Here is a 27,763-nt window from a genome sequence, read left to right on the forward strand (position 1 = left end):
GGTTCCACTAGATGTTTGAAGGTTCATTTACCCTGGGTATATAAGTTTTGTGTCAGTTACCCTAAATGGCATGCTAACAATATTTTGTGAAAATGATGGCCAGTCAAAAGTGTACCCGTTTTATCTAAAACTCGCATCATGACAAACATGGTGGAATTTTTTTTCTCTACTTTCCAGAAACTGGTTGTCTAAAATAGTTTTTACTCGTATTTGTTGAACTTTAAAGCTTCAAGGTAAATAATATTTTGTTTTGTAATGCCCATGCAAATAGTTTAAACTAATCCATGTAAACTCAATAACTATGCTTAGCTTATGTCTTTAACACCACAATGGTTCCATATAGTCTTATAAAAAGTTCTAGAAACAAATTTATCTTTGCCAATTTTGCTGGCTATTGTCAACTTCTATATATTTTTTAGGCTTGCTGAGTCATCGGTTGATCTTAATTTGAAATTGATGCGATGGAGACTGGTCCCTTCACTGGACCTGGACAAGGTGGTCAGCACGAAGTGTCTTTTACTAGGGGCTGGAACTCTGGGCTGCAACGTGGCCAGGACCTTAATGGTGATTTGCAAATAGATAGGAGCAAATTTTAAAGAAAGAAACAAAATAACTAAAAGACCAATTTTATTTAACTTTTCCTTGTGTAGGGATGGGGAGTGAGACACATAACCTTTGTGGACAATGCAAAGATCTCTTATTCCAATCCTGTGCGGCAGCCTCTCTATGAATTTAAAGATTGTCTTGGAGGAGGAAAGACCAAAGCTGTTGCCGCTGTGGACAGGCTCACCAAAATATTCCCTGGTGTGGTGAGTGCAGTAAATATACATTGGTATGAAAGGGTTTAGAAAGCCCTGACAATTTCTATCATTTTAATAATTACATTTTTGGTTTGGATCGGGAACTTCATTTTGATATTAAAAAAATACTCGACAGAGTAATATTTTAGACATTACAGTTATGTTTAATCGAAGTTCAAAATTTGTCCAATGGAAGATGTGCAATTTGAATCAAAGCAAATTCATACTAGTGGAAACATTTGGATGCCTTGACACAAAACAACGAATCAATATTCTGTAAATCTTTTGTGAAAATAACGGGAGATTGGTTCTGGATAGAGATATGGTGCCAGCATACTTCGATACAAAATTTCTCGAATTCAGTTTAATGGTTGATCATCCCACATATTTTCAACAATATTGTGTGCTCAGTACTGGGGCGGCCCTCATATAACATTGTGCCTGTTTTTTGTCTGAATAACAGTAAAATTTAAGCCACATTGTTGATTGCTATTTTGGTTATAGCAGGGTTTGGAAATGCAAAATGTTGAAAGAGGCATATTAGAAAACACACAAAAAAAAGAATCTGGATCTGCAAAAAATTAAAAGCCTTACATAAGTAAGCCTCATAATTAAATCAGCATATGCTGTATCTATATTAGCCTGTGTCAAACTCCGTTAACCTCAGCGAAGATACATAGCAGAATTAATGCAATCCCACTTTTTCACTCTTTCCCAAATGGGTACTGAAGCATGCCTTACCTGGAAATGACTTTCCTCAAACCTCTTTTTGTCTTCTCGCCACAAAGCGAACACTTACTGTGCCGTGAAAAAGTATTTGCCCCTTTCATTATTCCTGTTTATTTTTCATTTTTTGCATATTTATCACACACACACACATACACAGGTTTCGGACAATCAAATCAATTTAAAGTCAACAAAATTTGTGACTGAATCGAGGATACACACAACATGCAAAAAAACTGCCAGTTGACGGCGCGATGACGTCATGACAAAATGGCGCTGTTCCGTCATGACGCAAGCAAATATGGCCAATACGGTCATTTATTTCAAAAGAGAGGAAGGATAAACAGATAAAACGCGTACAAAATGTATTTTGACATCTATGAATGAAATTCATGAAAAAACGCACAAAGTATGCAGAAAAGGGGAAAAATACTCGCGTTCCGGTCACTGCTTACTTTTCAGGATGTGGCCTAGACGCGCAGGCGGCTTATATGCGAGTACATTCTGTAATACTTGAAGTAAATTAATGTGAAATATATGTTCAAGTAATTAAATAATTGAAATAAGTACAGTATATTCCAAACTACAAAGCACACCATAAAGACATACATTTTCTCTAAAGACGACAGTGCACCTTCGTTATGATTCAATATTGGTTAAAATGGTATGACATCGCATCATCTCGTGGATTCATAATGTAATAAATAGGGTGTGTCCTGTACTCCGGCACCTTTAATAGTGCAAAAAAAAAATTAAAAATAAAAAATCAATTCTGAAATTAAACTTATTTTTATGTACCTATATGTAACATGTTATTGTAACATTTCTACCCTCCATACCTCACTACATACTGTCATAAATGTGACCGGACGTTTGGTCGCTGGTCTTTTGGTCGCCGGTCTTTTGGTCACTGGTCTTTTGGTCACCGGTCAAATGTACTTAGATATTACACAGTACTTAGATATTAAACACTCTCATGAATATGATTTTGAGAGCTGGCTTCAACAGTAAGCTTTCTGTCACCATTTGACCGGCAACCAAAAGACCAGCGACCAAACGTCCGAGCACGGTCATAAATGGCTAAAATGTAGAATTACAAATGCATCAGATGGACAAAATCAGATGAATCTGTCTCTCTCTCACATTTCCATCTTTTACCCTGTCAGAAAGCAGAGGGCTTCAACATGAGTATTCCCATGCCAGGCCACCCGGTGAGTTTCTCCGAAGCCACTTTGGCCCAGACCCAGAAAGACGTGGAACAGCTGGAGAAGCTTATCTCGGAACATGATGTGGTTTTCTTATTAATGGACACAAGGGAGAGCCGCTGGCTTCCTACAGTTATTGCGGGTTCTAAGCGGAAGGTAAGGTTCGAGCATTGTTTGTAATGTCTTAAGTCGGGGTGGGAAAACTATTCCACAAAGAGCTGTAGTGGGCGCAGGTTTTCATTCCAAGCCATAAAGAGGAGACCTTTTAACCAATCTGGTGTCCTACCAGTGGAATCAGTGGATTGCAGTCAGGTGCTTCGTGTTTTCTGCAGAAATCTCATTGGTTAAAGTGTCGGTTATGGTTCGGTTGGAACAAAAACCTGCACCCACAGCGGCCCTCGAGGACTGGTTTGCCCACCCTTGTCTTAATTGATGTACCACATGCCTTGGTTTTATTTTGTTTACATACCCTATGCTATTTCTGATAATAGCTTCCTTCAACAACTTATATTAGCAGAATTATTTTGTCCCGAGGGATTCTCTGCTTGTCACCACTAATTCTGTTCAGGGTTCTGGGGTGCTGAAGCATATCCCAGCTGACTTTGGGCGAAAGGCGGGCAACACCCTAAACTGGTTCCCATTCAGTCATAGGGCAAAGAGGTAGACAACCATTCGCGCATACAGTCACAACGCCACTGAGTGAGTGTTGACCTCACACAGCCTGCACTGAAGTCGTCTGGATCAAACCTAAAAAGTCCATACTGTGCACCTTTTTGTGCTGGCGTGAATACAAACCAGCAAATACACTTTCGAGAACACTTTAACTTGGAAATGCGATTGAATCAAATTAAATCCCTATACACATACGACACTTCAACTAGGGCACTTTTCCATTTTTACCCATCTCACGCATGATACACTTGAGAACAATACGGTTACTTTAGTGCAGGGGTGGCCAACCAGTCAGAGACCAAGAGCCACATTTTTTACTGTGTTACCGCAAAGAGCCACATTTTTTACTGTGTTACCGCAAAGAGCCACATTTTTTACTGTGTTACCGCAAAGAGCCACATCACACACATACCTTTGCTCAGCCAGATTTTTTGTAAATGTCACACACCAGCATAGTAATGACATAAATTGACTCCTACAGTACTAACAGCACAGGCCAGTCATTATCAACAATGAACATTGGATGCACTGTCTCACACAGACAAACTCTCAGTTCAACCAAGTCCACAAACAAAAATATAATAATTTACAATAGCGTTTTTCTTTTACAACGCATGTTACTTAGTGGGACTTCTGGCATAAAATCATTCGCTCCTTGTGAGCTGTCATTTATTATGAATGGCTTTTAACTAGCGCGCCCACCACGTGGGTGTACACCTCGCTCTCCTATTGGCTGCTCCCGGCTGAGCACTCTCGCCATTGGTCTGCCTCGCAGGGGGTGTGGCTTTTTCAGCCGACGCTCGATCTTTGGGATACTTTTTGTGTGCGCGACGCCGTTCATTGTCGCTTCTGGTTCACGGGAGCTCTCCCACTCTGTTAAAAACGTTTACTCAAATGAACTTGCTCCTACTGGGAAACTTTGAGGTATTTTCATCCCAAGCACATGCGCATTGGACGAAAATACTGTATTGAACTCAAGCGAAGCGCACACGCAAATAAAAATAAAACACAAATACAAACTTTGATATGGACGTAAGAGCCGCATGAAACCGGGCAAAGAGCCGCATGCGGCTCGGAGCCGCGGGTTGGCCACCCCTGCTTTAGTGCCTATGAAAGAAATTGATGATGACTGCTAATTAAGGTAACATCTAAAGTTGCCTTGGACTTGCTGGAATGTTTTAAAAATGAAAGTAAAATGAATCTGTTATTAATCTGCAAAATTTGATGAATTATACATGGGGAGGACATATATTGGACTGTGGTCTATCCTTTTTTCATGCCCAGTGTCCTTTACAAATCACATCACCCACATGTTTATACATGAGTTGGCGTTACCGCTGCCATGCCAGAGTATCTATGTCTCAATGTCCTTTTTCACTACTTGTACTACTTCACAGCAAGCCCAAGTTAGAGAAGTGCAGAAATCTATTAAAAAAAAAACTTTAGTTTGGTGCTGTTAATTGACACAACCATTTGGATACAATAGGAATTTCCTGTAAATTTTAGACTCTGAGGGCACCAAGTGAAACTAAAAAAGCGTATGTACAAATGCAGGGCGCACATGCATATAATGGCTTATGAAGGCTTGACTTAATGATGTCATTAAAAGGTCCAGTTCATGTTTTCATCCATGTTGAATGCATGCTAAACTCTAAAAACAACTTTCTATTAAGTCTATTTCACACATTCTTGGTTTTCTCTTTTTGTAGCTTGTGATCAATGCCGCTCTTGGCTTCGACACATTTGTAGTGATGCGCCACGGCCTGAAGAAACCTAGGCAAAATGCTTCTGGTGATGTCCAATCGTCTACCTCCTGTTTATCCACATCATCTTCCCCTTCGACACCAGTCTGCTCGTCATCCTCCCTGTTCTCCAACATTCCCGGACACAAGCTGGGCTGCTACTTTTGCAATGACGTGGTGGCACCAGGAGATGTAAGAACTCTCCACACATTTTGTATATGTACCTTTTTGAAACTAAAGATATATATTTGTTTAAATACAGTGGTACCTCTACTTACATATTGTTCTATATATAATATATTAAGATTTCGAAAAGCTTGGATGGGAAACCTTCAAGATAGGAAAAACAATCCAGGTTACAACAAAAAAAAGCTTGTTTCCGGTATTTTTTTAAACTGTCATGCTAGAGTTGCTTTCCCATTGGCTAGCAGGGAGCTCTCCATGTTATCGTAAGTTGAACATTTCGTAAGTAGAGCAGTACTTCATATGTAAATTCTCTAATGTCCACGGTCCTCAAACAACTAAACCCTGATGACGATAGGAAAATTATTTATGTCTTAAAATGAATAACAAGCATGCAAAATCTGTGTTAAAAGAAGAAGCTAATGGTCGGCAACAGAGAGAGAGAGAGCAGATGAGCACACATCTAATAAACACAAAATTAAGAATTCAATCAACACCATTTGCACCAAGCAACAACAGACATTAACATTTTATGATTTCTTTGGAGTTTAATTTTTCACTTTTATTTCTCTTTACTGGTTCTTTTCTGTTTGGATTTAAGTTGCCCTTCTGCAGTGCAGGTTGCTGAACATTTTGGGGGGAAAAAGACCTATCCAAAGACAATTGCCTTTCTAAATAATGTTTCTATAAAGCAACAGACAAACGTCATCAAAGTGGAGGATCGCACGACTCATGAACACTTTATCTGGGTGTTTTTTTATTCTACTAAGACAAAGTTTGTGAAATTTTTCTGGCATTTATTTGATTTTGCGGTTGGTTGCTCAGACTTCCTCCTCGTCCGCCTTCTCTTTATATTCCTCCTATATTGCCGAGTGTTCCATAAATTCTATTTTTTTCAGCTCCCCCATTGAGACTTTTCTTTCGTGCTACTTAACCAACTCGTGAACTTCCTCGTCACTGACGATTTCTTTTAATTCGCACTGGTAATTTTCTTGGGAGGCATGAGGATAAAAAACAGAAGCTGCTTTATCCTCACTTGTAGAAACTCTATAAAACAACACCCTCAGAACTCTGTGACGACGAACAGCAGTCAAAAGTAAATAAGAGAGAATCTTGAAACATGGATAGTGGTTGTTGTGAGACCGCCAGTGAGAGTCCAGTAGAGATTGTAAAGTAAGAATCAATGCATCCGTGACCATTTCAAAATAAAATAAAGGATATAGGAATTGTATTGAGGTTTGGAGGGGATTTCGTTACTTGAATCTTGTTTCCGTATTATGAAGCACTCATGAGCAAAAAAAATAAAAAGCTTTCGTAACCTGAAAATGTTGTACCTAGAGACATTCGTAAGTAAATGTATGTGTATGTATACCTATGCATAGCTATATGCATGTGTATTTATACATAAATATGCATATGTAATGTCTAGTACAGTGGTTCTTAACCTTGTTGGAGCTACTGGACCCCACCAGTTTCATATGTGCATTCATCGGACCCCACCAGTTTCATATGTGCCGACACCGAACCCCACCAGTTTCATATGTGCATTCACCGAACCCTACCTTAGTGTAAAATAAAATATGATTTATTTATTTATTTATTTAATTAATCTTTTGAAAATCAAGATATATAAATTCCTCGCAGAACTGATTGGCCAAGCAATGTTACGTGATCATCTGGAGCCAGTGATGGTCAAGCGGGGCTTGTTATTGTGAATACGACTCACCGGACCTCTAGGGTTCGATTGAACCCAGGTTAAGAACCACTGGTATAGTATGTGCATATGGCGGTACGGTGTACGAGTGATTAGTGCGTTGGCCTCACATTTCTTCGGTCGAGGGGTTGATCCCAGGTGTGTCTTCACCTTGTGGAGTTTTCATGTTCTCCCCGGACTTGTGTGGGTTTTCTCTAAGTACTCTGCTTATTTTGTTTCCCTCAGAGGCTAGCTTTTTGTATTTTACTCCCACGCTTTCAATATGAGTCATTATTAAAATCGTTTGAGTCATCTCGTATAGACTCAGTGGGAGTAGGCATTCAACAGCTCTGCTGCAAACATTCAAATATCCCTTTCCTAAATGTTGGACACTTTTTCAAATTCTGTATTCTAAAATAATCTATTTTATGGTGTATCACAGCGTTGGAGCTACACTTCCACATCCATGTGCTGTCAATTGTTTTTTTTTTTTTTTAATGGATTATTTTTTTTCCAGTTCGGTGAATACATTTTGGTTATTCAAGGGGGCAGTTGTTATGAATAACTGGACAGAGTATTTGGATTCTTTCTAGAAAGCAAACAATGAGAAAATGCATGAGACCTTAAATGGAATGCAATTCTGTTTCTTGTTTTGCCTCATTTGAATTGGAAAAAGGGACATTTAATATAATGAATTATCAAGAAGAACAAATTGCATTGATTGGTACAAGGTTGTATCCACAGATGTTCAAGTCTGTCAAGATCATTAATACATTCACTTTTCACCCTGATATACTGTATGATGGCCAACTTTATTTTTGATTTCTGATTACATATGGACATTGTTTATGTTCCCTGCCTTACCCTCTCTGCCTGTAGAGTCAACAAGGCCTCTATGAAAAATGGGGTTTACCCTCAGATGTGTTGAAAAATGAAAAATGAAAATCAGACATAGGCATTGTCGTCATCATTGACTTGACAAAAAGCCTAGTAGTCATCATACCCTCAGCAGCGTATGACGCAATTGTATAGTGCTTCTCCACAAGTTCGTCTTCCCAGGCCAGACACGTTTATGACATTTATTTATGACATATTCATACTTGTTAAATAAAATTAAATTCAATTGAATTCAATTCAATAAATTCAATCAAATTCAAATAAATTAAATTCAACTTGTTGAATAATTCTGTGCAGTAACTCTGTATTTTGGGATTGATCTAGTGAATGTGACTACAGGACTCGTTTTGCTGATGGAGTTAAAACCTAATTAAGGAAAATAGCACATCTATCTAAATCTCCTTTACCTGATGTTTAGGTTTTTGTGATGATGAATTTATATACTTTATTTTGTACACACGGAATTCCTAAAGGCGGCTGTGTGGTTAGCGCGTCAACCTCACATTTCTGGGGTTTTGGTTTTGAATCCAGGTTGGCTCTCCTGTCTGGTGTTTGTTCTCTCTGGGCGTGCGTGGGTTTACTCTGGTTTCCTTCCACATTCCAAAATCATGCTTGATAGGCTGGTTAGAAAAAAATCCACCCCCACCGAGGCTCCTGGCCGTCCAGTCCGCTCAGAAAGCTTGATTTCCAGAAAAAAATGAGATTGCCCGCAGCCTGCCATTTTTCTTCTTCCAAGCTGAATTGAGAAACAGTCCCCTGTCTTCTGCCTTTTTTTCTAAGTGGCAAGCGGAAGACAGGGACGTGTCCACTGTTTGCAAGTTTCAGGGTGAAATTAATTATTATTTTTTTTAAACATTTTTTATTTGGATACTTAACATAAAATTTACTGAAGTCACAAAATGGTGAAGGATGTCAGTACTGTTATGTCAAACATCATGGAAACAAGCTGTATGGTTAACCAGTATTATTGTTTTTGTAAACAGTCAACCAGGGATCGAACTCTAGACCAGCAATGTACTGTAAGCCGACCGGGCCTGGCCATGATTGCTGGTGCACTTGCTGTGGAGATGATGGTGTCCATACTGCAGCACAGTGAAGGGTGAGTAGAGTTACCATAGCAACACTATCCTGAGTTGAAAATGATGACAGTGATGCATTTGGGTCCATAATTATTTGGACACAGACACAAGTTTTGTTTTTGTGTTTGATAGTCTTTACAGGGTAAATTCATGATTAATGAGGAATCAATGATTAATTTAGGCTTAAAGTAAAGTGATTGGAGTGGCAAAACTAAGGTTGACCCAAGATAATGCTTTTGTGAGACAAATTTGGCACATTGATGCAAACATTCTTTTTACCCTCGATTAAGCTAGCCTTTTCTCACACGATGCCACACACATCTTGGATAAAAAGCTTTGAAGTCCTTCGCTCAACCACTAAGGTTTATTTTTGCCTTGTCGCCATGGTTATTCATTATAAATCCAAACTTTGTCACCTCTCTGGGTTTTACCTGTTGAAGACTTTGTTAATTACAGCTTTTCTCAGTCAAAGCACTTTTATTTGATACAGATTTTATTCTTATTTTAACTATATCGTCTAAATGTGGCATTTGTATGAGATTGATGGATGTCACCTATTTTCAACCTATTCATTTATTATTATTATTATTATTTTGCAGCGGCTATGCAGTGGCTAGCAGCAGCGATGACCGAATGAATGAACCTCCCACCTCACTCGGCCTTGTTCCTCATCAGGTACTAAGGACTTGTTGTTCCAACATCTTCCCAAATCAACACTAAATGCATCCATCTTTTCAATGATGATTCAATGCAACTTCAAATTGAAAACTCGGACAACATTGACACAGACTGAGAAAATACCTAAACTTAAAACACAGAAGCCTACAATTCACTTCACCGGTAGTGTCAGGTCCCAAGATGATTTCTAAGTTATTTCTCAATTGAGACAGTACAACAAGATACAGATTTTTTTTAAAATTATTACATTGTAAGAATTAAAAAAAACATTTCCTTTATAATAAAAAATAAAACCATTTCTAGTGACATTATTAAATCTAAAACTGTAGAAACAAAAGTGTAAAGATTAGCACTTTAACATGACATAATATATAATTATAGTTGATAATAATATTACAATTGTGTAAGAGGCACGTTTCATGGCACTCATACTTGCCTAACAGTCAAAAAAGGAATATAGTAGAATAAAAAGACCTTAGTGTCACAATTCTGAGTCGGATGTCTTTTTATTCAGTGGCCCTAATCCTCATCCATAGACATAATAGAAAACAAAGAAACGTCCCAACAGTGCATACTGTATTTTACACCTATAGGGCGCACCGACTGAAAACGCGCTGTCTCAGTTGCCGTGGCCGGTCGAGTTGCCCAAAAGATGTTTAGCCGACTGACGTCTGGGCGAGGGCCAACTCGCCGAGGAGGCATCTGGCCGAACGTAGAGTTAGCCGAACGACTAGTTAAGTGACCGGATATCCAGCCAAAGGACGTTGCCCCGACGCGTTGCCCCACCCCCGGTCGTGTGTGTACATGTTTTTCAATCTCGGTCCGCGGGCCATATATGCTCCGTTACAGATAACAAAACACATTTAGAATAACAAGGGCATTTATTCACAGCCAAACACACAGAACAGTACGTGACAGAAGAAAAAAGGTATTTATAACAGTAAGTACTATAATGACAAGAAAAAAGTAGTTATAACAGGAAAATGTAATCTACTCCAGAAAATTTACACCAGCAAAGAAAACATTGAGATTAATCTTTTAATTAAGGTTCTTAGCAAATCATTTTGAATATATATTTCCTAAAATAATGGGAAATTATTTAAGATTAAAATATATTTAACAGATATATATTTTTGCGTATCTTGAACTCCAAAGAGTTATCAATTAAACAACTACTATTTTTGTCTTAATTTGTTCTCACGGCTGCAAGAATTATTTAATATTTAATTAATTTAATATGATTAAATACAGATACTGGAGCTCTCTGGAACCTTAAACCGAGCCCAGGGTGGTGATTTCCCCGGTAAAAGACAGCCATGGACGTCAATGACGAAAAAACCCCAAATTTCCTAAAATGTGCTAAAATCACATGCTCTTGCTACGTGAGAAAAAAACACTGGAAAACTTACTAAAAGACAGACTATGGGGCTTAGAGAACAATACCTGAAAATGCCATGGAACACACAAGTGATTTGTATAATATTTTAATTTTAAATATTTGCCATTATTTTAGGCAATATATATTCAAAATGATTTCAATGATTCAAAGATTAAGCTCAATGTTTTCTGTACTGGTGTAAATTACAGTATCTACTGTTATAACTACTTTTTTCTTCTGTCATTATAGTACTTAACGTTATGACTACTTTGTTTGGCCGTAATAAATGTCCTTGTTATCTAAATGAATGTTGTTATCAGTAATGGGCCGTATATGGCCCGCGGACTGAGGTTGAAAAACTTGTACACACACGACCAGGGGCGGGGCAAGCGCATCGGCGCAACATCCTTCGGCTAACTCTACGTTCGGCCATATGCCCCCTCGACGAGTTGGCCCTCACCCAGACATCAGTCGGCTAAACGTCTTTAGGCAAGTAGACCATGCTCCCTCAGTTGCGGGTGCAATTTCTGAATTTTGCCCATACACAAGGCACTTCATCTCAACAGTCGCAACATATAGTAGTGTTAGCATGACACATGCTAGAATGCATGCTACCACAAAGCAACAGGAGCAGGCAACAGGAGCAAAATTGAGTTTGGTTATGTTTTATTGGCGTAATGTGTATTCGCAGTTCTATAAGTCAAAGCATTCAAACATCTACAAATCTGTTAAAGTCCTCATCGTTGGTATCCGACATAAAGAGTTCGGCCAAGTGGGCGAGTTCGCCGTCCAGCATCCTGGGTTCCATCTCACTGTCAGGGTCAAAGTTGTTGCTGTGGGGTTCCGTTATAGTGATTCCGGCTTTGGTGAGAGCTCAAACTACATTGCTTCCCTACACTTTAGTCATGGCATCGTCAATTCATTGCAGATCGTCATGTAACCCGTGTGACGCTGCCTGCCCGTCTTTGTTTAACAATGTTTCCTATCCAATATCTGTCACTCCCAAATCGTCCGCAACTTTGCTTCTCCCTGTTCGGTCCATGGCTTGAGTCCATCTTCCAAGTTTTCACACCCTCACCCTGTCGTCATTCACATCAGCCTTTCCCTCAGTATAGCTATATTGTGTTGTTTCTTTGACTATAGAGAGAACTTTTTAGGGTTAAAAGCTTGGAGTACACGGGCAGGCTATATTTTAGCGCCTGCTTAACGTCTACCGGGTGTACCGCAGTAAGTCGCGTGTTGGCAAGAATGGAAACCAGTATGTCTATTTAAAATCACAACAGGAAAAAAAATAGTACTCTGATTAAAAATAGTAATGACTGCAGGCCTTGTGACATGTAAGAATAATACCACACCAAACCAGAGAATGTTCCCTCTGAAAATGAGCTTCTGGTAGGGAAACAGACATATTTTTCTTAGGTTAGTAAGCTGAGCAGTTTCTCATGTTTTTTCCACCGTGCGAATGGATTTGCTTCACTGTTACATTCTATTCCATGGAAGTAGCCTGACAGTTCTTTGCTATTCAGTTCTCTGTCTTCTAGAGAGCACGTCTATGGTATATCACTTTTTCAGCGCTGAGTGCCAAATAAGGAGTGGTGCCCTGACATCTGCCATTTTTCGTCTGTGACGCTTGCGAGTTTCACCTTGGATTTGGACATTTTTATGAACTTTTGTTTATACTTCAGAAAAAAATCCACGAAGTAGTGAAGCCGTAAAGTGGCGAAGGTTCACAGTAACCTCAGGTTCTCTTCCTATATCAATTTAGAGAAATCACTGGTCTCACTGTGTTGAATATATTGCCCGGAATTTACAATGGTGAACTAAGCAATTAACTAGACCATTATTAAAATATTAATATTATTTGGCTTTCCTCTCAAAACGAGACACTTGAGAAAGGAGAATTACGTGTTATGTAGATTTCCAAGCTGTGCTGATTTGCAACAACTTGGAAGTGTTAACTCTCTCACATGACATTTTGCATCTTCATCTTTATCACTTTGTATTTGTCACACTGACAAATATTCCCATTTGCCTGACACCTCAGTTCCTTGTAAGTTTTCAATGTGACGTCAAAGGAATGCTTCACTCAATAAAGGGTGCTGTTTTGTGTTTATTGGGTAGGTGATAATGAAGATGGTGATGCATGGTGCTGAATCTTTGTACCTCTTGTACCGCCCTAAAAAGTGATATGCTGCTAAAATGCTAATAGGAAAGCTTTTTTAAAGCTGCAGTGACCACTTGTGGAGAAAGGAAGAAAGAAACACATTTCAGATTACAGATATCTATTTCCAAATTGATTAACATTGGGAGTCTACTTTTCCTTTGATACTGTCACTTTATATAATATGTATGTGTATACTGTGCCCATTCTTCCTTGCAAAACAGCTCAAGCTCAGTGAGGTTGGATGGAGAGTGGACATTGATTTGGCCATTCTATCACCTGAATACATTTATTTGTGAACCATTCCATTTTAGATTTGTCTTTATATCTTTAAGAAATGGCTTTCTTCTTGCCACTCTTTATTTCATAAAGGCCAGATTTTGCAGTGTTCGACAGATTTTTGCTATGGACATACTCTCTCACCTCAGCTGTAGATCTATGCAGTTCATCCAGAGTGATCATCGCCCTCTTGCCACTCTTCCATAAAGGCCAAACTTGAGCAGTTTACGACTAATTTCCGTACTATGTACAGACTCTCCCACCTCAGCTCTAGATCCCAGCAGTTCAACCAGAATGATCATAGGCCTCGTGGCTGCATCTCTCATCAGTCTTTTAAATAGAATCCGCCTGTGTATTCATGTCTCTATATAAATGCACCTACTCTGTGATAGTCTGAGGGTTCTGTTTAAAATGCAGAGTGCATCATGAAGAACAAGGGACAGACACACCAGGCAGTTCCGAGATACGGTTGTAGAGAGGTTAAATGTCAGATTTGAAACAGAAAGATTTCATAGGCTTTAAACATCTCAAGGAGCATTGTACAAGCAATCATATTGAATTGGAAGGAATATCAGACAACTGCAAATCTACCTAGACCCGGCCGTCGCTCTCAACATTCACCTCGACCAAGGAGAGGACTGATCAACCAAGAGGCCTATGATCACTCTGGATGAACTACAGTGATCAACAGCTGAGATGGGAGAGTCTGTCTATAGGACAACATTTAGTCGTACACTGCACAAATCTGGCATTTATGAAAGAGTGGCAATAATAATAATAATAATAATAATAATAATAATAATAATAATAATAATAATAATGATAATCAGACATAGATCCTGTCGTCGTCATCAACAACAAAAGCCTGCTTGTCATCACACCCAGAAACTGCCCGTGACAAAATTGGTAGTGCTTCTCCATAAGGTGCATTACTCGGCAAAAGACCTAAATAACTGATCGTCACCGACTCGTAATTTGGCATTCTGTGTTTTGAGTGTGTACATATGTAAGGTTTTACTCAGGAAAATTATTAATAATGTGTACTATGTAAATACATTTGTTGCAAAATGTTGACTACCTCAAATGTTTTCCTTTTATAAAATCAGATTACTCCCAAAATGTTTATCAATGCATGGTATGTTAATCAAAGTAGAAATGTGGCTATCGGTATTTAATATATTTAGAGTTAATAACCAATCAACATTGAAGGTGTAGCAACGCATTTGTCTAACTTTATTTCAGCTGGTATGTAATCAATTCTCACTTGGTGCTATTGTGCTGGTGAGTGCCAATGGGGTGCGTGTGCCTGACAAATAACTGGCAACCAGTTTTGGTTGCAGTGCTCAAAATGGTGTGTTATACGTATATTGTATCAGATTCTTATTATAATACTCCACAGCAAATGCTATTCCTTAGAATGCCACAACATGGCGCCATGATCATATATTTCAATCTTATCGATGCTTCCAAGGCCTCTAAGTGTTGTATTTATTGTTCGGCTAAAGACATCAGTGACATTTTAACAATAACGTAATGTTTTGTGACTCATTTTTTATGCCTCTCTTCTCAGATACGTGGCTTCCTTTCCAGGTTTGACAATGTACTGCCTGCGAGCCTAGCTTTCGACAAGTGCACCGCCTGCTCACCCGTTGTAAGTAACGACACACAATTAATCCACCTGAAACAGAATATTGAGAAATATATTAACAGGGGGGCTATGTTGTTTCTTATGATGTCATGTGACTCAATGGAGAAATGAGTCGGACGTTGGTTTGCGTTTTATGTGTGAATAGGGTCTGAAAGGGGTTCCCATAATTCCTTTCTCATTATAAAGTCAGAAGAGCGGGTGTTAAAATATACCCCCTGCAGGAATATGGAATGCTAAGAAAAGCTGTAAAATCAATCAGGGAGCTGTTGCTTACTGATGTCCATCACTGTTGTATGAGCTTGCGCATGTGTTGTCTTTGAGAGATGTTTGTCAGCCAGTTGGCCTCTGACAAAGAAGTATTGTGATGAATTGCAAAAGACACTGAAGAATACATGAATATGAAGGACCATAGAAGTAGAGGATTGATTAGTAGTTGCTCTTTTTGAAGTTCTGGAGATACAAATCTGATTTAAGAGCTGTTCATGCCTTAAGACTGATTTATTTATTTTCTTTACTTTGATTTACAAGAAATACATCTACAGTTTGGAGCACTATATTGTAGGACCCCCCGTGATCCTCGAGGTAATAAGTGGTTCAGACAATGAGTGAATGCTGTATTCGTTTTTTATTTTTTTATTATCAAGTAATCAGCAGCTAAAGACGGCTAAATTCTATTAATTGTGGTGGTTTCTACCAAAAACTGGAGAGAATGAGATTCTTCACAACTTAAAACAGCTTCGGACGAAAACTGTTCCTAACCGTAATGTGGCGCACTGAGCTGTACTTCTTTGGGAAAATGTGGCTGTGGTGTTAAAAGAGACAGCAAGGGGAAGAGAAGGGCTCACCAATGTCTCCCTTTAATGCCCTTGTCAATACAGCCTTTGTGTCTATAAAAAAAGCTATAAAGCCACATATCATTTTTATGTGAAGACCGACTAACAAAGAGGGTCTCCATCTTCATTGCTAATTGGCTTGTTTGTGTGGCTGCTGCGATTTTTGCTATACTATGAGACAGCAGAGTAAAAAACAAAAAAAAATGTTGAGAGCATGACAGAAAGCTAAGTGGTTTAATTTGATCTACTTTAATCCCATACACAGATTTCTTTTTCCTTCTTTTCTTGTGAGGGGAATTTTTGTCTTCTGTCTAGTCAATAATACATCTCAATGTTTAGTTTTACATTTTTGACTCCTCCACTCACCTCCTACTTCCCCCTTCCATTTGTATAACCCAATATTCCGGCCGTTCCTTTAGTGTGTGTGTCTCTTTGTAGTCTGGGTGTGCTTGTCTGTGTGCGGCAGTCAGCTGTGTGCTGCCGGGTCACTATGGAAACAAAACAATTCAGCCCCTGTTTGGGCTGGAGCAGTTCCTGTAGAGTTGGGGCTTTTTCAGTTTGTGTGGGGGTCTGTGTTTGCCTGGGTACATGTGCTCTTATACTTTTGTGTTTCTGTGTGTGCTTATGCTCTCTGGGACCGTGTGCCATCTATATTTATGCCAAAACCTTCTAACAACAATATACTTACACCACCAAATGTGATAATGTTATTAATAAAAATGGTCTTGTTTTTCCATGGTTACGTTTATTTTTCCTCCCTTTTCTACAACACAACATGGCCTTACTCTTCTCACATATGACTGCTCTGTCTTACCCATGATATACTATTTTAGCAGCACCACCTAGTAAGATATTGTTATCAACTGTCACTTTCATTTTTTTTCATTTTCTGAGCTGCTTTATCCTCATTAGGGACACGGGGGTGCTGGAGCCCATCCCAGCTGACTTCGGGCCAAAGGCGGGGACACCGTGTATCCCTGGCCAGCCAACCGCAGGGCACAAGCAGATGAACAACCATGCACACTCACACCCATACCTAGGGGCAATTTAGAGTGTTCAATCAGCCTACCAGGAATGTTTTTGGATTGTCGGAGGAAACCGGAGTACCCGGAGGAAATCCACGCAAGCCCGAGGATATTCAACATAAAATTAACATTAACATAAAATGCTCATATTTCACTTTATTTACAGATGATGTCTTTGTATCGGCTAAATCAACTACTATTTCACGTACTTATTCAAGCACAGAATCTGGGTTGATTTCGTAAAGATTTGTCAATTCGATTGTAACGTTTGTGGGCATATTGTATCAAGAATGGAAAACGTACTGTGGTCACCTGAGATGCAGGTCACCAGAGCATTCGGAGCTAGAGAAGCCATCGTTTAGCATTTTGCTTGCTGCAACATTGGGGGGAAAAAAGGAAAATTGGTTGTTGGGAATTTAAACATCAGTTAAAGCAACAGATAGTAGAACAACATATGCAGACAGATAATATAACAAAGATTGACTAATAATAATCGAGCGCAGAGACATGCTCCCTGTGCAGTACACAATTTCTCTGTATTACCGTATTTAAAATCCCACCTGAGTATAAATTGTACGAGCCAAAGAATACAAAATAAAGAGTTGGGCAAAAATAAATAAATGAGTCACACCGGAGTATACTGTGATCCTCTGGTACATCGCAGATTTTATTACATAGTTACATAGTTTGACAAATAATGAATAAATCTCCTTAATTGTGGTACTACAGAATTTAAAAAATATTTTTTTTTCTAGGTCCTGGAACACTATGAGCAACAAGGCTTCAACTTCCTGTCCAAGGTGTTTAACTCGTCGCACTCTTTCCTGGAGGATCTTACCGGTTTGACATTGTTACACCAAGAGACCCAGGCAGCAGAGGTAAAACAGTCTCTTATCATAAATTACTTAAAGTTCTCTGCATCATTATTAACAATAGTTTGCCATATGATTTAATGGAAAAAAATAAATCAAGCTGTTCAATACTACCTCCAGTTGAAGTGACATTTAACTTAAACGTAAAACAAAGAATTAAACCTGGCACTGTATATTCAAAACAACAAAACCATTTTCCTTTGAAGGTACCTGCTACCTTAATGCTAACATTAAATATGAAGTTCTGTTGACATGCTAACTGTTATCATAAATAGTTGAACCCCCTAGAGTATCCCATATTGAGCAGTAAGGGTAGAAGAAACATATGCACATATAGATTAACAAACCTCACAGGAATGCAGTGCTGTGAAAATGTATTTGCCCCCTTCCTCCTTTGTGTTTCTTGAATATTTATCACAAACAAAGGTTTCAGACAGTACAAATCAATTTTCTTATGACACAGAGACAACCCAGGGAAAAATGTTAAAAAACTATTGCAAACTAACCTGCCAGCCCCACCCACTCATCCTCCTGGGACCATGTGTTATATACGTCCCTGTGCAGATATAGCTGTGCAGCGTCACCCTGTTCTCATGTAAACAACACGTTATACGTGTATGTGATACCGGAAATGAGTGCTGTAATGTTCCAAGAAACATCCCAGAATACTTAGTGGAATATGAGTGTTTCTCCTCAAGATTCACCCCTGACATGAGACTGAGGGAAAGACAAAAATAGGGTTGTTGGTATCAAGTCCTGCAAAGCGCTGGGAAATTCCCACGTACTTCCTTGTTGACTACTACTCATCTGACAGGGTGGAGAACAAGGTTGAGTGAAAGATAAGAGTGGAAGAGGGGAAAAAGTGGTCTAGAAAACATGAAATATTATGGTAGTCATTTCAAGTAGATGAAGAACTCCTGTCTATGGAAATATACCATACTGCTACCTGGTGATCAATTTACACCCCAGAATGAGTCACAATAAATGAATCAAAAAAAAAATTACACTTTGTGTTAGAATACACATTTTGGAAAATATAGTTCTGTGACAAGCATTTCCAGATGAAATCCTCAAAAAATCTCTTAACCTAAATTTGAAAGTTTTTTTATATTGTGATGAAATATTTCAGTATCTAAATCCATGGTTCTTAACCCTGTTTGAGCTATTGAACCCCTCCAGTTTAGTATGCGCATTCACCGAACCCTACTTTAATGTACAATATAATTATTTACTTTTTCGTCATACGCAGCTGAGGGTATGATGACTACTAGGCTTTTTGTCAAGTCAATGATGACGACAATGCCTATGTCTGATATTTTTTTTTTTTTTTTTTTTCAAATTCAAGCTATATAAATTCCTCGCAACACTGGTTGGCCAGGCAATGTCACACAACCATCTGCAGCCAATGATGGTCAAGCGGGGCATGTTATCGTGTATAGATATTATTAGTTGATGTGTCTTGACCTTCGCAGCAGAGGCCCCACCAAACTGCTAGTGTTCGATCAAACCCTGGTTAAGAACCGGTTACTGATCTAAATGTATTGAGTAGAGTATAATACAGGCATCAGTTGTATTGTAAAACAATTATTAATGTGCTCCTATGGTCTATAAAGGAGGTAAATTGGAATGCACATCACCAAAGGCTGTGGTATGCATTTAAGGCCTATTTTGGGCGAATCAAAACCTAAGAAGTACTTTTCATGTGGTTGCTGCAGGGTTTTGGGGGGAGTTAATGTTTAGTTAAAATTAACTCTGAGCGCTTGAGTTTGTGAGTATGAGTTGTTTGAATAGCTTTTTTATGAAAATGTTCCTGTTAAGATAAAGTAAGGAAGGAACTCTCACTTAGATAGGAATGGCTTTAAATCTATATATTTGTGTCTGGGTTAGGGCGAGGGTGTATGAAGACTGTTTCGATTCACCAAACTAATTTCTTCAAGGAGTTGACGATTCATAACTTTGACTTTTGACCTATTTTCACATTAAATTAACGTAATTTGTTCCATGAGTTTTATAATGATCCCTAAACTCTTGATAAATTATAAACATATACTAGCTTTGTATGAAACACATGCATAAGTAAGCAAAAACAGGAGAAAGAAAATCATTTATTAACCCATTAAAAGGAATAAGAAATTTATAGACATTTTCCACTGGGGTGACATTGCGAGGGGCAGATCAGTAAACATGCGTGCGCATGTAAACAAAGGCACAGGATTCAGGAACCGGACGGAGTTGCTCAGCCATGGTCCCGGTAAAAATGCCTGGAAAGGGCCTTTTGTTCGAGTGGTTGTGCTCAAACTCTGCCAGTAGATGCTATGCCATTTTGGGCCGCCTCTGGCGTACACCTGGAGCCAGCCTTTTTCGGATCGGACTAGCACTGCTCCCCCATCGGACCCAGTGGCCCATTCACGGGCTTGCTTTTGTGTCCCCCTACCGCGCACTAATCTTGGTTCCAGCATTATGAGGCCAGTGTGAGGTCACTGAGGTGTTGGAAAAGCTAGTTTAGCACAAGATTTACAAAGAAAAATAAAGTATATTTACGTCTCAGGGGTGTTTTCGTTTTTTTTTTTTTGTATCATGGGACAAATCGGTTTCCATTGAGGCTTTTCGTAACATGAATATTATAGTATATGTACATGTATATAAAATGCCACCTGGTCAGTGGTACGTGTATTTTCAAAACCTATTTTCTTTAATTGGTGTTGAAAATTAATTTTGGCCTTTCATTTCATATTTTGTTATCGTCGTAACAATTCTATAAATGGACAGCAGTGTTTAACAGAATCGAACATACACACAACAAAATCTAAATATCATATCTAAAATGGTCCGGCTCACATGAAATCATGTTAATGTTATTGCGGCCCGCGAACCAACCCGAGTTTGACACCCTTTGTGTAGAGGTTCACTCGTCTGACTTTGGTATGGCCAAGCACTGGCTCGAGTCCCGCTGGTGGTGGTATGATTAGGCCTGTGGACGGTCTTTTGGACATTTTTCCCCATACAAAAGTTGTCATACGGCGTACACAATTTGAAATGATCAAAAAACATGAAATACGGGAAAAACGTATGAGTGTGTCCCTCTTAATGCTCTGTAATATTCCTTTGGCCATTTCCAGTAAACTGCTGATTTTCTTGTCATAAATCATTTTCCCACACAAGAGGATGTGTGACTGACACACAAAGACCATTTTTGTGCACCCACCTTCCGCATGTGGGCCGGCCTGAATGTAACAAGGGTGGCCACATTGACCTCCATGGAGGCTGTCTTATTTGGCACTCTACTTTGTCTTCTGAAATGAACCAATATTTGCTCCTTTTAGAAAGTGACCATTTCAACTTCTCAATCAATCAGTTGCAATGCTCACATGATAAATGAACAGCAATTTCCACTGTACACCCAAAGTAATCACGCAGCACATTACAATTAAAAAATAATCTATACATTAACGTTGCCCAAGAATATTCACATAATTAGAAATAGTTAAGCGGCCCGGTGGAGCGAGTGGTGAGCATGTCGGCCTCAGTTCTGGGGACCTGAGTTCGAATCCAGGTCACGTCCACCTGTTTGGAGTTTGCATGTTATCCCCGGGCCTGCGTGGGTTTCCTCCAAGTACTCCTACTTCCTCCCACATTCCTGAAACATGCATGGTAGGCTGATTAGACACCGTGAATTGCCCATAGGTATGGGTGTGAGTGTGCATGGTTGTCCGTCTCCTTATGCCCTGCGATCGGCTAGCCACCGATTAAGGGTGTCCCCCGCCTCTGGCCCGGAGACAGTTGGGATTGGCTCCAGAGAAATTGTAAAATTAATGAATGAAAGAAATACTACATTGCATTTTTTCAGTGCTGGTCCTTTTGAAGAACGTAGTCTTGTCTTGACTGATAAAACCCTTGTTAATGTCTTGGTGTCAGACTGGCCGGCGGGGTGGACTTTTTTGTTGTTGTTGTCAGATATTCAAAGATATTAATGTATTGTGTAGATAGTCTCACACTTTCTTTAGTATATTTATAGTCTCACCTGTATTGCAACAATTGGTGCTAATGTTAATTATGCAATCTCTTTTTTCTTTTAAATCAGTAATTTAAGTAGATTTTTGAATTTGGTATCCTTCAATGCATGTTGTACATCACATGCTGCTTTGAGACATATCGTAGAGTCCAGTAATGTGGCAGAATTTACCTGGCACACGATATCTGTGAACGTAGTTAGTTTGGCTGTCCAGGTGACACATATCTTGACTGGAATTTTCACGAGCCCACAACCAAGTCATATGTATTGAAACATCAGCGGCTTGTGTTATTTGTGAATGCCCCTGGTAATGTATCGCTTCAAAGCTTAACATGGGGTGGCAATACATTACCACACTGTTTTTACCGCAGTCATCTCTTACCAAACAAGAAGTCTCCTCCATGTAAAAATTTGAATCAGAAGATAAATATTCTCTTCAATTACGTGAGGAAACTCTTTGACGAACCGTTTTTCTGCCTCTTGGTCGGCCAAGGAGACTTCCCTGTACAGTGAAACACTTTGTAGAGCATGCCTCTTCTTGAACTTTTCAAACAAGCCCTTCCTTGCAATAAAACCACTAGGCTCAATCGCGGCACTGGTACGAGGCTAATGTTCATCATCGTCTTTGTCAGGAGATATCGTAAAAGGTCTAGGCTTTGCTTCTTATCAAATCCACACTGCCAATGTAGGCTTGGCGTAGTCTTTCTGTGCGCAATGCAAAATGATATACGAAAAAAATAGGAAAAGGCAAGATGCCGTCCTTCTCGTCTGTTTGTAATATTCATTGTGCCATTCTTCTGTGGTGAAATTTCACTTTTTCTGAGTGCCACCCATTTCAGTGCGAAGAAGAAGCTGTGGCCTGACCTGCGCCATTTTTAATCTCCTGTCTTTCCCTTGCGAGTTTCAGCGTGAACCTTTTTTTCATACATGATATAAAAAACATGGTGTACTGAAGCCACAAAGTATCACAGTATTATTATTTTGGGAGGGGAAGTAATTTATTTTTCTAACTAATGTATTACTTAGTGTCAAAGTTCCCAAGTACAATTGTATGACAAGACATTTTGATTCTCATTTAAATTCATTTAAATAAAAGTTGAATCACCTTTGTAACAGTATCTCATAAGATATCAAAGTTCATCTTTGGTTGTGTGTTAATGTGTGGTTTTTGGATAATTGAGTGCCACTGCTAGTTCTGAGGTACTTTCAAACGCACCCAAAGAGGACATGGAGCAACAGGACTCCCCAACCACCTACACTAATTCCAGTTGTGGCTCCCCAACGTAAAAACATGAACGCTAATGATAAAGTTGTTTTAGTTTTGTGGGCCCTAGCTGCTCTCACGCTCTTTTCTTCCTGTCTCTCTTGCAACCCTCCCACTTGACCACATAAACACATTGATGCAAACACACTCTGAGACACACACACAGTGGCGTCAGAGGCCCCCATGTATGTCAGAGCTTTATCCAAACAGGGCTATGGTTGCTACATACAGCAATTATTACCAGATGGACTCAGAGAAAACACATTAGCAGTGCCTTTTCATTAGCGTCCGACACACACACACACACACACACACACACGTATACAACCTTGTACACTTATTAGTTTTGGATTTTAAATTTTGATTTGGATGGTCCTGATTACATGGCAACCTCAATATTTGAAATAGCTCTCAGCATGATGCATTACAATTTTGTTGCTATTGCAAACATTCTGTGTCAATCAAAACTGAACATTAACATAATCCCCAGCCACTGAGTCTTAGTATTTGGCAGAAAATATCTATATACATTTGGGTACTGTATTTTCTGGACTATAAATCGCTTTAGAGTTACAAGATTAATCCTAAGTAGATGGTGGTATGGTATTTTCGCCGAAGAACCCTTTGTTATTAAAAATGTTCGCACTAACCCTCCACTCCTGCAAAGACATGAACTTTGGCCACAGTCACTTTCTTATATGTATTATATTTACCCTTAATAGTAGACGATATTTTTGTTGAAGGGAAAGCCTTCAGTGTTTTTCTTCATTCTCTGTTAACTTTCTTTGTTAAAAATATGGTTTTAGTGGGTGATACATTGCTATCGCAATGCCATGTGCTTACATGATTGGTTAAACTGGCATCCCAATCTTTCGCTTTGGAAATTGAGCCACCCGTATTGCAATCATTCTCATAGGAAGTAGCTTTGGAAAAAAGATTTGTTTTACAAAAAGCACTTTCCACACAGTGTGGAAAGTGCATTTATTTTTAATACTTGAGGTTCTGGGAATTAAATTGTCGATGACGACCTTACTTAATTAAACCTAATTTTAACCTGTAAGACCAAGTAAGACCAATTACTCATATTACTTCAGCAAATAACCAGTTCAACAGAATAGAATAGTTGCAAAACGTGGCATTGAAACCACTTTCACAGCTTATTACCATTGCAACATTGTTTCAGCCGTGTTACTTTGGTAAACGATGTCTTAGACAAAAGACATTTTCAGTTCTGGTTTAAAAAAAAAAAAGAACATTTCGTACTTTCACTGGGGGGGCGATTGTAATTACGGGAAATTACCTCTGTGTATAAAGTAGGCAAAGCTGCGAGAGCTTAAATGTTTGTAGCCCTTTTATATATAGGTCCCTTATACCTTGGTAGCTCTGATTTTAATAACCTATTGAAACCACTAAATAATTGGTGAATTCGTTCATTTACCTGATCTGAATCTGAATGTTCTCTTCTCTTTTTGTGGACTCCTTTCGATTTTCTGTATGTACGTCATCCATACGGTATCACTGCACTAAGCATCCGTGTATTTTGGTGTCATGAAAGTATGCAAACAATGCTATGCCAGCCATGTTAATAAATACTCACAGGGAATGCATGTCTGTTATGTGCCCACATATTTCACCTCTCATCCTTCCTTTCTTTACATAGATTCTGCATTCAGTACTATATTTAGTCAGTCTTCATTCCCTCCGTCATGCACACACTAAATTCAACAGCATTATGTCAGTGGTTGACTTATAACCTCCTTCACTAACCTTTTCCAATTTTGACCTGCTTAAAGGGTACTGTCCTTGCGACATTGTATTTTTATCTACAGCTAGATTTTCCACACATTCTTCGTCTGTCAACTCCTGGGCATTACTAGCCTACAATGGGTTCAATAATTTTCTTTGCCTTGATAGGTGAGTGTACTGAAGTAGTACAAGTTTCCCATAAATTTCACCCACCCCCACACACAACCCTTTTGAAGATTGATTCACTTTAATGTTTGTTACAATTTTGTCATCTTTACAGCAACATAATAGATATAAGCTTGCAAGTATTACCATTATGGTCTTGCTGAGTTTGTATATTTTAGAGTAATTGGATAACTGTATGCCCTACTTTATCAACTCATTCCCTGACAATCCAAATGTATACTTGTCAATTATTTTTTAAACATTGAATGGTTAACTGTGAATTTCAACGTTAAAGCAATTTACGTGCCACACATGCGCTACTTTGTGTCATTCTTTTGCTGAGCTGAGCCGAGTTTGTGCAAGGAGTCTGTGGGAGGTCAACAATTTATTATTGACAACCCAAGTTTTACTTTCGATAATTCAAAATTGGAAAGTTGTCTAATGTGTGTCATTGTTTATCTCGTACCTATACGAGGGATAAAAGATGGAAATTAGCCCACAGCTACAATCTTACACATTTACATATACATGTTCATTAATATGTGCCTTGGCTTTATCATATACATCAAACTCAAAAAGGTAGCATAACCCTGGCACATACTGCACAATTTCCCTCTGTCAAACACGTCATGAAGAATCGTTAAGTAGTGGCTGGCATTTTGAAGGGATGGTGGTGGTCACGATGACCTTTACAGTATGACATTTCCATGGACTGCCGAACTGGCGCTGGAAGCCTGGCATGCCACGGTTACATGTGTTCCTTGTTGTTTTGAATGACTACTAACGAATAGTGAAATTCCATAACCATCCCGTGCTTTTTCTTGTGTGCGGGCTCTTGCTCTAGTTTTTCACTGGCAGCGTGTGAAACCTAGACATTACCCTGCAGACAACCGACCGCACACAGAATAAACATTGAATCCCAATTTACCTTCTTCTTTATAGTGAAGGTCTTGATTCAAGCAAAGCAGACATCCTTCAGCACTCGCGTGCTGGCTAGCTTTTGGAGGCCCGGACATCTTTGGTCAAATTTATAAGCAGGCCTCCAAAGCAGCGTATTCAATATTTTATTGGTAGCAGTTAACAGTTATCATCTCAAGCTCTGAACTGCTTTATCCTGATTAGGGTCACGAGGGTGGCCAGTCGATCGCAGGGCACAAGGAGACAGACGACGATGCGCACTCACACCTATACCTATGGGCAATTTTAGATTGTCCAATTAGCCTACTTTGCATGTTTTTGGAATGTGGGAGGAAACCGGAGTACCCGGAGGAAATCCACCCGGGTGTGGGGAAAACATGCAAACGCCACAAAGGTGGACCAATCTGGAGTTGAACCCAGGACCCTAGAGCTCTTAGGCTGACGCGCCACCAGGGCTGCCATTAACAGTTTATGTTTAAAATGAAATATCTACATTCTTTATGCATCCAAAATTTGGCACCTGGCACATGGAAGTAACCCTGCTACTTTTGTTTTTACAAAAAAATCTTTGAAACTGTTTTTAACAGCAGTTTATTTTGGAGGTAGATGTAACTTTAATTTAGCCAAGTCACGTGAAAATAATTTTAAGCTCCCGCAAATATTCTCATTTGAGTGAATTAATTCTTGGGGCATACCCCTGGTTGTTCCATTAGGCTTAAAAAAAAACTATTTCATCTTTCATCTCTAAAGGTTTCCTCAGTAAAAACAAGAACTAGTTGTGTCCAAATCTTACTGTGTATTAAGTTCTTTTCGAGAAGGTTCCCTAAATGTATATTTACTTCATCTTCTTGGAGCAGGAATAGTCTAACCACTGGGCAATACGACAAACACAATTTTAGCGAAATCGCTCTTGTGTGTATTATTATACCCGCTCATGGTGTTGCTGTCATGCAGAGGTGTGGTTGTAAGCCAGAGAGGAAGCATTGGCACTCACACCAGCTGTCCATTGCCCAATTGGGCTCATACAGAATTACTGATCATCAATCATAGAGGAGTTATTTTCATAAATAGGACCCTTAAAGCCATCTTTTCCCCGCACCACGCAAGGAAAGTATGCATTCTATACATGGCTCCTGCTTACTGATGCCAGTTGCTCAGTGTCTTGTGCTCTGGACTGGAAGCTGGCGGAAGTTATGGGTAGATCCAATAATGCATGATGGACCACTAAGCTCAAAACCCATCCCTGGTAGGACCAACTAGCAGGGGTAAATTCATTAGGCCTTATTTGTTTGAATGCAAGGAAGTTCCCCTATGTCTTTTCCTGGGCCGCTCCTCTCTTAGAGCAGCAATGACGCAGAATGATGGCGTAAAGTCGAAATCAAAACATAAATAACTGCTCTGCTGTATGATCTTTTGGCCCTTTGACATTGCCCTTTCATTTTCTATTTCCATTGTTAAGTTTCAACAACACCAGCCTGGAATTGGGATCGTTATGGACCCGTTCAAAGTATCCTTAACTATGCATATGAAAACTTATGATCATCCAAGTGCTCAAAAAAGGTCTAAAACCCTGCCTGTTATGAATGTTAGTATTTGGGAAGAAGGTACTTGTACATGGTATCTAATCAATGTTTGAATGTCAAGAGGAGCCAAGTGAAGCCGAGATTGTTTTAGGACAGGGGTGGCAAACAAGTTAGACACAAAGAGCCAAAAATTTCAAACAGTGAGAATCACCTTACGTTCTTTATGTCAGTTGCAGCATAAAAAATACAATACTTGCGAGTCAT

At 39.2% G+C, this 27,763-nt stretch overlaps 1 protein-coding gene across 1 annotated transcript in view; it reads left to right on the forward strand.

Annotated features, from left to right (window-relative positions):
- atg7 (ATG7 autophagy related 7 homolog (S. cerevisiae)) overlaps positions 1-27,763 on the forward strand; it is a 59,396-nt gene that overhangs the window by 17,450 nt on the left and 14,183 nt on the right. Inside the window, exons 11-18 of the mRNA XM_077725607.1 lie at positions 420-564; positions 651-809; positions 2,693-2,887; positions 5,113-5,337; positions 8,902-9,017; positions 9,597-9,672; positions 15,064-15,144; positions 17,755-17,877. Coding sequence (XP_077581733.1) covers positions 420-564; positions 651-809; positions 2,693-2,887; positions 5,113-5,337; positions 8,902-9,017; positions 9,597-9,672; positions 15,064-15,144; positions 17,755-17,877 — 1,120 coding nt within the window. The remainder of the gene's footprint in view (positions 1-419; positions 565-650; positions 810-2,692; positions 2,888-5,112; positions 5,338-8,901; positions 9,018-9,596; positions 9,673-15,063; positions 15,145-17,754; positions 17,878-27,763) is intronic.

Source organism: Stigmatopora nigra, chromosome 10, assembly GCF_051989575.1.
Source record: "Stigmatopora nigra isolate UIUO_SnigA chromosome 10, RoL_Snig_1.1, whole genome shotgun sequence".
Classification (NCBI taxonomy): Eukaryota; Metazoa; Chordata; class Actinopteri; order Syngnathiformes; family Syngnathidae; genus Stigmatopora; species Stigmatopora nigra.